General features: G+C 43.2%; 1 protein-coding gene across 4 annotated transcripts in view; it reads right to left on the minus strand.

The window, feature by feature from the left end:
- Nucleotides 1-5,572: 5,572 nt before the first annotated feature.
- SLAIN1 (SLAIN motif family member 1) overlaps nt 5,573-13,815 on the minus strand; it is a 53,583-nt gene continuing 45,340 nt past the window's right edge. For 2 of the 4 annotated variants that reach the window (XM_054163045.1, XM_054163043.1), the window contains 3 exons: nt 12,194-12,358; nt 9,978-10,281; nt 5,573-5,855 (listed from right to left, as the gene is read on the minus strand). In XM_054163045.1, the coding sequence (XP_054019020.1) occupies nt 5,780-5,855; nt 9,978-10,281; nt 12,194-12,358 (545 nt within the window). In that variant the 3' untranslated portion in view covers nt 5,573-5,779. The remainder of the gene's footprint in view (nt 5,856-9,977; nt 10,282-12,193; nt 12,359-13,815) is intronic. The other 2 variants (XM_054163044.1, XM_054163046.1) reach the window with 2 other exon arrangements.

The following is a 13,815-nucleotide window of genomic DNA, read 5'->3' on the forward strand; positions in this document are numbered from 1 at the left end:
TAATAAATTAAATTCATGTCCTCCAAATGGACTCTGTTTTGCCCATTATGGTAATTGGTGAGTGATCACTCTCTGGATTTGCCTCAACCTTCAAGCCTTTTGCTCTGTTTCCTCTCCTCTGTCTAGCTAAGGAGAGCGATAGAGCGGCTTTGGTGGGCACCTAGCATCCACTCAAGGTCAACCCTAGCTGCAGTGACAAAAACAAGGAAAGGGTAAAGCTTTTAGAGAAAGAGGTTGAATCATAACTGAGGCAATCAGAATTGAGCCCAAACTACACTTTGGACAGAAGGTAGGTCACTTTGGGGATGCAGCAACAATGAGACAGGAGTAGGATTTGCATCCATAGATCAAAAGAGACCAACCAAAGGGGAGGGGGGCAAAGAAAGAGTTCTTAAATGCTCTCTTATAATTAGAAACCAAACTACGTTTGTGAAAAATAAGTTGGAGCCTTAATTTTTAAAGATAACTATGTGACCTCACTGTTTCCCATTGCTCTGGAGGAGATTCTGTCTGACAGAATCAAATGTGACAGAAGTTGTTTTTTGTTGCATATTGTGAAGTGACACTCTGAGCACTATGTAGTAGTATCTGGTTCAGCACTATGCAGTAGTATCAGTGTTACTCTCAGGCGAGAAATCCCTTAGTTACAGGCAAACAGCAGCAGTACCACAGATCTTGGTTGAAAGGAGTGTGAGTGTAGAAGAGATCAAGCTGTTCACACCTTGAGTTTCATCTTGAAACACCAAGTGTGACAGGTATTTGACAAAGCCACTTCAAACAGCAAAGCTGTGATTTCCAAATCCTGACCTGATAAAGTATGTATTGCAAGGGAACAGTTAGACAATTAGAAAAACAACTGCATCTTCTCAAAGAGTTCATGATATCCAAAATGCTTGTCTCTCCAGTTCACAACACATTTTGTAGTGTGAAATGTAAAAATGCAAATCACAAACAGCTGAGCACCTACCTTTAACATGTTCCCACCATATACAAAACACCAGGAAGAAACATACACGCTGGGCTTAGCCCAAAAGCCTGGAAAACCGGGGACCTTTAGCTACTGAACAGAAAGGTTTTCAAAGTATATACTGCCCTCTAGTGTACGACTCGGTATTACCGCCAACACTTGTAACCTATTTCAAAAACTGATTAACGCACGGCTGCCGGGTCTCAGATAATAGAATAGAATAGAATAGAATTAACCAGGTTGGAAGAGACCTTCGAGATCATCATGTCCAACCTATCATCCAACACTACCCAATCAACTAAACCATACAACCAAGCATCCTGTCAAGCCTCGCCCTGAACACCCCCAGGGACGGCGACCCCACCACCTCCTCAGGCAGCCCATTCCAGTGGGCAATCACTCTCTCTGTGTAAAACTTCCTCCTAACCTCCAGCCTAAACCTTCCCTGATGCAGCCTGAGACTGTGTCCTCTTGTTCTGGTACTGGTTGCCTGGGAGAAGAGACCAACCTCCGCCTCACTACAACCCCCCTTCAGGTAGTTGTAGAGAGCAATAAGGTCACCTCTGAGTCTCCTCTTCTCCAGACTAAGCAACCCCAGCTCCCTCAATCTCTCCTCATAGGGCTTGTGCTCCAAGCCCATCACCAACCTTGTTGCCCTTCTCTGGACTCGTTCCAGCAAGTCAACATCCTTCCTAAACTGAGGGGCCCAGAACTGGACACAGTACTCGAGGTGCGGCCTAACCAGTGCAGTGTACAGGGGCACAATGACCTCCCTGCTCCTGCTGGCCACACTGTTCCTGATGCAGGCCAGGATGCCATTGGCCCTCCTGGCTGCCTGGGCGCACTGCAGGCTCATGTTCAGTCTACCGTCAACCAGCACCCCCAGGTCTCTCTCAGCTTGACTGCTCTCCAGCCACTCTGACCCCAGCTTGTAGCACTGCATGGGGTTGCTGTGGCCAATGTGCAGAACCCGGCACTTGGATGTGTTAAATCTCATGCCGTTGGACTCTGCCCATCTGCCCAGCCTGTCGAGGTCCCTCTGCAGAGCCTCTCAACCCTCCAGCAGATCAACTCCTGCCCCCAGCTTGGTGTCATCAGCAAATTTACTGATGATGGACTCGATGCCCTCATCCAGATCATCAATAAAGATGTTAAAGAGCATGGGGCCCAGCACTGATCCTTGGGGCACACCACTGGTGACTGGCTGCCAGCTGGATGTGGCACCATTCACCACCACTCTCTGGGCTCGGCCCTCCAGCCAGTTCCTAACCCATCGCAGTGTGCTCCCATCCAAGCCATGGGCTGACAGCTTGGCCAGGAGTTTGCTGTGGGGGACGGTGTCAAAGGCCTTGCTGAGGTCCAGGTAGACTACATCCACAGCCTGCCCTGCATCCACCAGGCGGGAAACAGAGATAAAATCCTGGCACTATGAAACAGAGTGAAAAGACAGCTCAGATCAGGACTGCTACAGCCAGCAATGAGCAGAAGTTAATCATTGCTACTGGCCTCTAGCCATCTTTTATGAAAAACATTGCACTGGTTCCCTAGCACCAGACGAGTTTATTAATTTGGGAGCTTCTGCAGCCCTCCATGTCACAGGCGAATAGCAGAGCACCTCCCAAGCTGGCTGTGATGAATCGTTCAAGAGAGCAGAGATTGTCCACAAATGGCTGACTGCTTTAAACAGCAGCAGTTTCTTCCAATTGAAGTTTCTTATCACAGAATTACAGAATGTTAGGGGTTGGAAAAGACCTCCAGAAACCAAGTCCAACCCCCTGCCAAAGCAGGATCACCGAGGGCAGGCCACATAGGAAAGCATCCTGATGGGTTTTGAGTATCTCCAGAGAAAGGGATCCACACCCTCTCTGGACAGCTCTGTTCCAGTGCGCTCTCACCCTCACCATAAAGTGTCTCCTCATGCTGAGATGGAACCTCCTATGTTGCACCTTGCAGATGTTGTTCCTTGTCCTACCACTGGGCACCACCAAAAATAGATTATCAGCTTCATCTTGACACCCACCCCTCAGATATTTATAGATGTTGATAAAATTCCTTCTCAGCCTTCTCAAGACTAATCAGCTCCAGTTCTATTTCTCTATGTTATTCAGTCATCCTCACAGATCTCTGCTGGACTCTCTCCAGCAGGTCCCTGTCTCGAATTGGGAAGCCCAAAACTGTACACAGGATACCAGATGTGGTCTCACCGGGGCAGAGTAGAGGGGGAAGAAAACCTCCCTAGACCTGCTGGACACACTTCTCTTCATGCAACTCCAGATGCCATTGGCCCTCTTTGCCACAAGGGCACATTGCTGTCTCATGGAGAACTTGCTGTCCACTAGGACTTCAAGGTCTCTCGCCATGGAGCTGCTTTCCAACAGGACAACCCCTAGTCTGTACTGGTGTCTGGTGATACTCCTCCCCAGACACAAGACCCTGCACTTGTCCTTACTTCATGAAGTTTGCCTGCACACAGCTCTTCAGCCTGTCCAGATCTTGCTGGATAGTAGCACAGGCTGACAGGGTGTCAGACGCCACTCCCAGTTTTGTATCATCAGTGAACTTGCCGAGGGTACACTAAACCCCCTCACTGAGGTCATTCATGAAGATACTGAACAAAACTAGACCCAGTTCTGACCCCTGGGGAACACCACTGGCCACAGGCTTCCAACTAGGCTGTGTGCCACTGACCAGATCTCTCTGAACTTTGTTGTTAAGTCAGCTTCCAATCCACCTCACAGTCCAATCATTGAAGTCACTTGAGTTTACCTACAAGATGTTATGGGAGTCAGTAACAAAAGCCTTGCTGAAGTCAAGATAGACACTACCCATTGCTCTCCCTTCATCTATCCATTTGGTCATGCCTTTGTAGAAGGCTATCAGATTAGTCAAGCACCATTTCCTCTTAGTAAATTCATGCTGGCTACTCCTCATAACCTTTTATTATGAACAAGATGAGTTTGGTGCAGTCCTGCTGAAATACTTACCTGTGCAGAGGTAGTTTCCTTGGTGGAATACTTCTTGACATCCTTCTAGGATTTTGTTTGTTTGTTTTTAATGGACTCTAACTGGATTAAAAGAGCTAAAGTAGGAAAAATGAATTGATTCTCTCTGTTAAACAGTGTTAGGATGTGCAGGGATACTACTTCATTCTCAGTGGAATGAAGGTTTTACTCACCACTGAATGCTTCTTTGCTATTTTAGCTTGCCCTCTTAAGAAAAAGCAGGTCCTCAAGCAAAATTCAAAGCAAAATTTGAGAGCAAATTCACAGCCACAGTGAAAAGACTCACTTGATACACAATCTGTTCCCCATTGCAAGCTACATTTGCACTTGCAGAATCTGAACACCAAAGTGAAAAAAATTCTTAAGATCTTAGTGAGATTAATTTAAAAAATAATACATATTTGTCTTCTATGCATAGTATGGCTTTGTAACACACAAAAAGATGTTTGAAGATGTTCAAATGAACTTAGTATTTGCAAAAAATCAGCATCATCTTTATAAATGCTAAACAATAACCTTCGCCATTGGGATGTGCTGCCCAGGGAGGTGGTGGAGTCACCATCCCTGCAGGCGTTCAAGAGGGGATTGGACGTGGCACTTGGTGCCATGGTTTGGTCATGAGGTCTGTGGTGACAGGCTGGACTTGATGATCTTTGAGGTCTCCTCCAACCTTGGTGATTCTGTGATTCAGGAGCTAAGCATATGTCAGTTGCTAAATTCTGACAACATTTATTTACAGAGTACACTCGAGAACCACATTATTGCTGAAATAGATTCTTTATTTCTGAAACATTCCAAAACAGCAGTATACACAGTTGTAGTCAAATATTAAACCATATGCCGTTATAAGAAAGCATTGATTAGTGCAATTGGATTTTGTAAAAGATCTATCAAAAAAGATTTATTCACATTAAAACTCATTTTCCATAAGCAACTGTTAATAAAACATTACAATTTTCTTCTTTGTAATAAAGTACTGAAAACCAACCGCCGTTTTAGAGATCACTGTATCTTTTTAAGTGCAACGTGACTTCTGCTGCCATTTTGAATACAAAACACTATGACAATAAATTAACAATCGAACAAAGAGTGAAAGACCAACAAAACAATACTGACCCAGCTGGATGGCAGTTTCCAGTGAATGCTACCTTTTTTGTGCTTCTGCAACATAAATACACTGCTTTGTATTGCCAATGGTATGACTTTGTAAGATACGTTCCTAGCGCTAAAAAAAGTACATTACCCCAAAAATATTATTTATGGCACAGAAAATTTAGATTACCTCTCTGTTGTTCAAGGTTCAGGCAAGTTTATTTGAACTCAAGTATACAAAATAAAGTGTACCAGAAACACTAGAAAGAAAAAAAAAAAAAAAAAGAATTCAAGCACATATGTTAAGTCCCCCTCCCCCAAATTCAAAACCAAATGCATGATGCCTTTACACTGAAGAGAACTAGCTTAGAATTTCAGTACGGCAAAGCTGCCCAAAAGCATTATCTCCCAGCTCTTTCCAAGGAAATATTCTGGTACTTTGCACATTTGTAATACTTCCTTCAGGTCCAAATGCCCACGCTGCCATTGTTACTCTGATAACAACGCAGCTGTTCAGGTAACTGATCGAGTGCAGTATTTAGTACTTGCGAAGATGTTCATTTTCAAAAAAAATGATATTGCGTTATGGATGGTTACATATTAAATTCCCAGGGGGAAATAATACTGTATGAACTTCCTTTCCCAAATCATTGTTACCCAGCCAGCTGGGTATTGAAATCCACGTTATTTGTTTTCCACTGTGGATGGGTACACTTCATCAATAGCAGCCGTCTCTCCAGTTCCCATCCCGCATCGTGCTGAGTGACGAAAGTGGCTTTGGAGGTTGAAGAAAACTGTATGAAACAAAACGACAAGAAAAGGCAAAGGAAGTCATATTCCATTTGAAAGATCAAGGCAACAAACATCATTTACCTCTGCAGTGACATTGGCGTTGTGACTTGCTTAGAGACATCACACTGGCTCCAGTGCTACAGGCTGGGGTCAGAGGGGCTGGAGAGCAGCCAGGCAGAAAGGGACTTAGGGGTCTTTTGTCCCTTTCTACTTTTCCATTGCCAGCTGGATTGCAATAAGAACAAGAAAGCCTCCCATCCTGGTTCCAGAGCTATGTTCATGTTGCTGTTTTACCTGTACCTGGTACCTGGGATGATCCAGGCACAAAGCTGCTGAGTGACTTCTTGGCTTTGACCTGCTGTGACCTGCTTCAGCACTGTGGACTTGTCTGGAGACTGGGACTGTTACCTGATCCCGGTTACCATCAATGCTGCCCTTAGCTGGGCACTGTAGGGCAGCCTGGCTGTCCCACTCAGCTCCCAGGTCACCTTGTCTCATGAGAAGCTGTCCCTGCTGTTCCTCACATAGTGTAAGTATGGAAAGTGGAGGACCGGAAGGTAGGGGTCTGTAAGATGCCCTGAGATGGGAGCTGGAAATTGGACCATTCAATAGGAACAAAAAAAAAAGGTTATGTCTCACTTGTGAAGCTACGAATAGATGTACTGTACTCTTACAATCTCTTTAGACTGCTTGTGGATGCATGAATCTTTGACAGCAAAGAGAAGAGCAGCTAATATATAGCCAAGTCGGTTATCTTGGCTATTATCCTTTTGTTTTACTAATTAGCCAAAGCACTCCCTCATCCCTTGCTTGATTCTATGCAGTAAATACTGGAGTTTCTTAATGCAGGGCCTACATAAATTGCCTAAGATCTATTTTTAGTATCTAAAATACCAATAATTTGTCTGCCTAACAATCTGTCCACAAGTATAAAGACAAAGTTTTGCTCTGAATGTGTGCTCCTCCCTGAATGTTTAATTAAAAATAAAACACAAACCCAGAAAAAAAAACAACAAACACAAAACAACCCAAAGCAAACCCATTTTTTCCTCATTTTAATCAAGTTATGATTAAAAATACTTTAATTTTCAGTCTAACAGGAGTTAGAGTCTTCAACTGATAATCAGCAATACCATTAGAAATGACCACAGTGACAAATCTGGTAATGCTGGCTGAATTCTTTCCATGAAAATTCCACATGAACCAAAACTGCCTTTATTTTCCACATGAATGAAAGAAGGGTGTTAAAAGAACTGCAGGCTGTGCTCAAATCTGTCTGTGCTTTCAGAGTGCTATGAACTTGTCATTCCTGCAGTGCAAAGACCATTCATCTTCAAGGATCATCGATCTAGCTCTATGGCAACATATAATGCTGTCAAGGTAAAATTGGAAGTATGAAGACAGGAGCCCAGACTTTCTGTACTATAAATAGGTTTATTACTAATTAGAATCATCTTCAAATAAAAACAGTGTTGAGAGTCTCACCCTCCCACTGAAACCTTTTAATTTTGCTTTTCTTTAATATTGTCTGTTGTGTGAAAAGTTACAAAATAGCAAGGGACTGGTGGTCATGGCCCAGAAGCCTTTCTCACATGTTGCTATGAAAAAAATAAGAACTCTGCAGAAGAATATGAAGTGGAAAGGGGGCGGGGGGGAGAAAGAAAGAAAATTCTCTACTATAAAGGACTCTAAGAGAGAGAGTTCCAGCAGAGAGCAAAGGAGGTTATAATAGAAATCTCATGGTACAGTCTTCATCAAAGCAGAAACCTGACGGCTCTTTATCAAAGTTTCACTGCAGTTCACCAGAATCCGCTGTCAGTCACACTGGCGTAATCCCTGAGTAACTCACCCCAAAAGAGAATGTCAGCAATTGAACTTACTCTAGATCTAGCCAGTATCTAGTGAAAAGAATAAAAATAGCAAGACCTGAACAGCAATAGTTCATTCAAAAGAAAACCAGGTGGTCATGAGGCAGGCCCGCAGAAGAGCAGGGATGTGTGCAATGGGAAGAAATAAAAGAGCTGACACAAGGTGATCGAACTTTCTCTGAGAAACTTCACTACCTATTAGTCACAGAATATACAGCTAAGAGTTTAATTCACAGCTGTGACAAGGTGATTAAAACAGTGTCTCTTTCCTCAAGCTTATTTTATTGCTTGCCCTCAAAAAAAAAATAAAATATCTGGAGACACAATTAACAGCATAGCTCACTGCAAGTGCCCAGGACTCCCTGTTTGCCTATTGTCTCCCAGGTGGAACAGAAAAGATGCTGGTTCAACCCAAGACTGTCCTATCCAGTCCCGCTGTTTCATTCCTCCACCATGCTGTAATGTCACAAATTCCATTTTTACAGTCTGCTGCTATGTACAACAAGAAGGATGCAGCTCTACTTGAGTACTCTAAGCTTTGCTTGTTCTGTGACACTGAAATAGCTGTTGGCACAGATCTAGAAGGTGTCAAGTCACATATGTCCATGATGTGAGATGTCCATTTCTTTTTGATTTCTTATTGATAGATGAAAATCCATTCTTATTTATATGTGATTACAATAGAATCATAGAATCATAGAATCAATAAGGTTGGAAAAGACCTCTGAGATCATCAAGTTCAACCTATCACCCAACACCTCATGACTAACTAAACCATGGCTTCAAGTGCCATGTGCAACCCTTTTTTGAGCACCTCCAGGAACGACGACTCCATTACCTCCCTGGGCAGCACATTCCAATGGCCAATCACTCTTTCTGTGAAGAACTTTCTTCTCACCTCCAGCCTAAATTTCCCCTGGCACAGCTTGAGACTGTGTCCTCTTGTTCTGGTGCTGGTTGCCCAGGAGAACAGACCAACCCCCACCTGGCTACAACCTCCTTTCAGGTAGTTGTAGAGAGTAATAAGGTCTCCTCTGAGCCTCCTCTTCTCCAGGCTAAGCAACCCCAGCTTCCTCAGCCTCTCTTCATAGGGCTTGTGCCCCAAACCCCTCACAAGCTTTGTTGCCCTTCTCTGGACACCTTCCAGCAAGTCAACATTTTTCCTAAAGTGAGGGGCCCAGAACTGGACACAGGACCCAAGGTATGGCCTGACCAGTCCTGAGTACAGGGGCACAATGACTTCCCTGCACCTCCTGGCCACACCATGATGCAGGCCAGGATGCCACTGACCTTCTTGACCACCTGGGCACACTGCTGGCTCATTTTCAGCCTACTACCAACCACTACCCCCAGGTCCCTTTCTGCCTGGCTGCTCTCCAGCCACTCTGACAGCAGCATGCAGCACTGCATGGGGTTGTTGTAGCCGAAGTGCAGCACCCAGCACTTGGACTTGTTAAACACCATCCTGTTGGACTCCGCCCATCTGTTCAGCCTGTCCCCCTGGAGAGCCCTTCTACCCTCTAACAGATCAACACCTGCTCACAACTTGCATGTTGTCTGCAAACTTACTAATGGTGGACTCAATCCCCTCATCCAGATCATCGATAAAGATATTGAACAGGATGGGGCCCAGCATTGATCCCTGGCTGCCAGCTGGATGTGGCACCATTCACCACCACTCTCTGGGCTCAACCCTCCAGCCAGTTCCTAACCCAGTGCAGAGTGCTGCTGTCCAAGCCACGAGCTAACAGCTTGGCCAGCAGTTTGCTATGGGGGACAGTATCAAAGGCCTTGCTGAAGTCCAGGCAGACTACATCCACAGCCATCCCCACATCCACCAGGCGGATCACCTGATCATAGAAGGAGATCAGGTTGGTGAGGCAGGACCTGCCCTTCCTAAATCCTGTTGGCTAGGTCTGATCCCTTGGCCATCCTGCAGGTGCGCTGTGATTGCCCCCAAGATGATCTGCTCCATAATCTTTCCTGGCCCTGAGGTCAGGTTGACAGGCCTGTAGTTTGCAGGTTCCTCCATCCAGCCCTTCTTGTGGATGGGCATTCTCTCAATACTGTAGTTTACAAGGAGCTACCAACAGATATTGTCCACCAGTATTTCTGGAAAACAATCTTGACCCATTTAGTTATCACATAATAAGCTAGAAACACTTCTCTTTCAAAACCCAGCTTCATATTTGGAAGAGGAACAAATACCCCACAATCCAAGCCAAAGCTAGGGAAGGAGGCCTGTGTATCTCTTACCTTCGAACTGGCTGTGCAATTTTACTTCTGGGTATGCCACTCCCATTGATGGCCAGCGACGGTCTTGGAAGAGCACTGCGCCCTACAATCCCTTGACTGGCAGTCTTGTTTGGCATTGGAATCCCAGTGTTAGAATATAACTGTAAGTTGTTGGACACTGGAATACTGCTGCTACTACTACTACTACTACTACTACCTTGTACTGTTGGGCTTACATAGGCAGTAGCTTTGAGAGGCTGTCTGACAGACACTGGAAAATGTCCCACACTGTGAACTCTGTGTTGAAGTTGTCCTGGTGATGGAACTGTGAAGAGTGGTAGAAAAGGAAGTAACAAGGTCAGTATGCAAGAGATGTGGCCAGGCAGTAATGCTCATTTTCACACAGATCTGACTGGGAACAAATACATCAGTACACAATTTACTTGCTAATTACAGACTGATAAAAACCCCCTTGGATCCATTACTGCATCCATTAATACTGCACTGAACTAAAATACCCTGTTCCATCCATATCCTGAACAAAAATCTCACCTCATATTCATAGCTCTTCCTCTCTTGAACAAGGCTTCATTATCCATTACAAGCACATTAATTCCACCTATGCAATTACAGCTTTAAACAGGTGAGATAGTTGAAGGTATAAATTAATTACTATTAGATCATTTAGGTTTTTGTAAGGTTGCTTGGAACAACCACATCTTGTTTAAGGAACACTGCGTTAAAGCATTATAAAACATCACAGAAGTCTAAGCTTTATGTATAGAAACAATAAAAAGGCTATTTAAAAAAAACTCTTGAATTTAGCAACATATTCCCAGGCTGATGTTATGTAAGCAATCATTTAAAATCAATGCTATGGGTTTCAGAAGCTTTATGTGGAGAGGTTTTCGTACACAATCCTGCCCTCTGGTGTACATCAGACACGAATCTGGTTCAGAGCTCAAGCCTGAAGCATATAAATTAATACACCATATACAGCCAATTCTTTCTCAAATCTTTGAAAAATTCCATCTTAAGATCATTTAAAAACACAGGAGAAATCTATATGTGTATGATTAAATTAAATAATACTGGTAATACGCTGTTATGGGACTCTTCTAACACAGCTCCTTAAATACCCCAGCACAGCCACTTGTTAGAAATGTTTTCAAAAAATTATTTCAGAAAAATCCCATTTTGTACACACAGCTATGTATACAGACACATAAACACAAAGAAAACATGTATTTCTAAAATGGTAAATTAAATCTAACGCTCAATGGGCTACCGTGCAAAATTCGAGTGGGAACCTGAACAACTATTTCCATTCCTCTATTCAAACAGGACGAAAATAAAACCGAGTAAATCCAAGGGTCAAGTGCATCTTTCAAAAAAGACATCATTTAAAAGTTTTAAAGACATTTGTAAAATCTGCTTAAATTTGAAAGAAAACACCCAGAGGAAAAGGTTTTTCCAACTTTTCCCTCTCAAATCCCACGCGACATCAAAGGCTTAAGTTAAATCCGGTCTCCTGCCTGCATCCAAAGAAATTCACTTTTCCCATTCCCTCTCAAGAGTACCTCAAGCACCATGCTTTAAAAGATGGGTTTGGATTTTGATCTGTTCTTGTTCATGTTCTACATTAATAATTCAACATTCACTAAATCAATACTCCCTTCATCCCTCCACCAAGAAGTCACCTAAATTAAACTAATTAGAGTCACTTTAATTCCTCCACTTGACAAGCAATCATACCTGGAGCATATAACCTTGTTTATCACATTTGCTCGGAAGAAAATAGCAGTGAGAGAGGTCATGTATTTTAAGATATTATTTAAATAGTGTTCTGCAAAAACAGCATTGTATAAATTACCACAAAAAGCAGTTTTAAATTTTAATATCAAAACCCAAAATGTAAGCATATGTGAATTAACTGCATTATTTGGGCTTCTGCTACTACTAAGTATTATGAAAAATGATACCAAATAGGCAAAAGAAACCAACAAACAAAAAAAAGGGATGGGTGGTGGTGATGAAACTCTCAGACTGCGTAACAAAACTGGCAAAATTTGCTTTCCAAAATAGAAACTTTGAAAATCCTGAGCTATATTAGTATCTGGTGCAAAGGGAACACAGTCTGCTTTTAATTTTTCATGAAGCAGTGGATCAGTGACTGGGACATGTATTTTACCACTCTATCGATTCCTTGCGTGCAGCTGAAGAACACAGGTACTTACTACACGACTGCATCCTTGAAATCCCATTACTTGCTCCATGCAAATTAGAATCAAAGCTCTGACTATTCCTCACAGTGACTGGAGAACTAACAAAGCCAGGATTATTGTTAACGGTGGGGGTACTTGGCATCCGAGCGAGGTTAGGCATGCTTCTTCGAAGTTTATCTGAAGCAAAAGAAGACAATATCCACAGTCAGGTCAGAATTTCCAACAAGCACAAGCAGCTTCTGAATAATTTCTGCAGAAGGTCAAAATGAAAGCAAATTACTTCCACATAAAGCAAGGTTTTGCTCTGTAGGACAAATAGGAGTATGTTATAGACAGCCTACTAATTGAACTCTTCCAACAACTGTAACAGCATGATTATACACAAATAATTGTAAAGACACCAATAGGCAATACATTTTCACAATAACAAGGATTTAGTCACTGAAGAATCACAGTAAGGATGAGTTTCACATAAATATGTAAAGTAGGTCAGATGAATCATGCCCTAAATGTGCCTGTTTCTTTACAGTGAATACAAAGCAAGGCTGCAGTGACAAAGGTGTCTATACTGTGGATGGTGAGATGAATCCATGCTAAGTGACTAAAGTCTTGCTTTCAAGTGCCAGTGATAGGCTAAAAAATTCCATTCAGTACCTAAACTTATTATCATGTTAAGTTTCTGCAGGTGGTCATATAAAAAACACCTGGTAAGTCTTGATGCTGATCAGTCACTCAGAGCCCTGGATTGACGTAAATATTTTCAAATCTGTTGGCTCTCCCTTCTACCCCATTTGTGGTGTCTGATTTGGTGGGCATTTTCAGAACAGGCCCACAGAGCCTTCCGCAAAAAGAAAGGTGCCTATGTCCCTAATATTCTTCTGGGCAGGTTCAATAGCTAGGGCAACTAAGTGGTCAGAAGATGCCTGCAACTCCACTCATGCTACTTGATTTGGAGAGACAAGCCAAAACCAAGTTTGATATCTCAAGAAGACCTCCCAGCCACAACAGCATTAGGCATTCTAAGGTGAAGCTCTTTCAGCCTCTTCTGTCGTAGGGCCAAAGGGAGATGACATGGTCACAGAATCACAGAAGGTTATGGGTTGGAAGGGACCTCAAAAGATAACTAGTCCAACCCTCCTGCCACAGTAGGATCCCCTAGAGTAAATCACACAGGAACACTTCCAGATGAGTTTTGAATGTCTCCAGAGAAAGAGACTTTACAAACTCTCTGGGCAGCCTACTCCAGTGCTCTGTCACCCTCACAGTGAGCATGTTTTTCCTTAAGTTTACATGAAGCCTCCTATGCTCCAGCTTGCACCTGTTGCCCCTTGTCCTATCACTGGATGCCACTGAGAAGAGTCTGGCTTCATCCTCTCGACATTCACTCCTCACATCTTTGTAACATGAATGAGGTCCTGTATAACCAGGAGACTGGCAGTGGCAGACGGGCACTCACTGAGTGACATGGTCTGAACTGCCTCCTGTGACACGACAGACTTCAATAAAGCACTACGTGAGAAAATAATCATTCATTAATCTCTCATTAGTTAACGCCATTAACACCATTAATAACGAGTAACTAATAACACCATTAATAACACCACTAACCTCTTGGCCAGGTTCAGGAGCACAAA

This window comes from Dryobates pubescens, chromosome 7 (assembly GCF_014839835.1).
Source record: "Dryobates pubescens isolate bDryPub1 chromosome 7, bDryPub1.pri, whole genome shotgun sequence".
Taxonomy (NCBI): Eukaryota; Metazoa; Chordata; class Aves; order Piciformes; family Picidae; genus Dryobates; species Dryobates pubescens.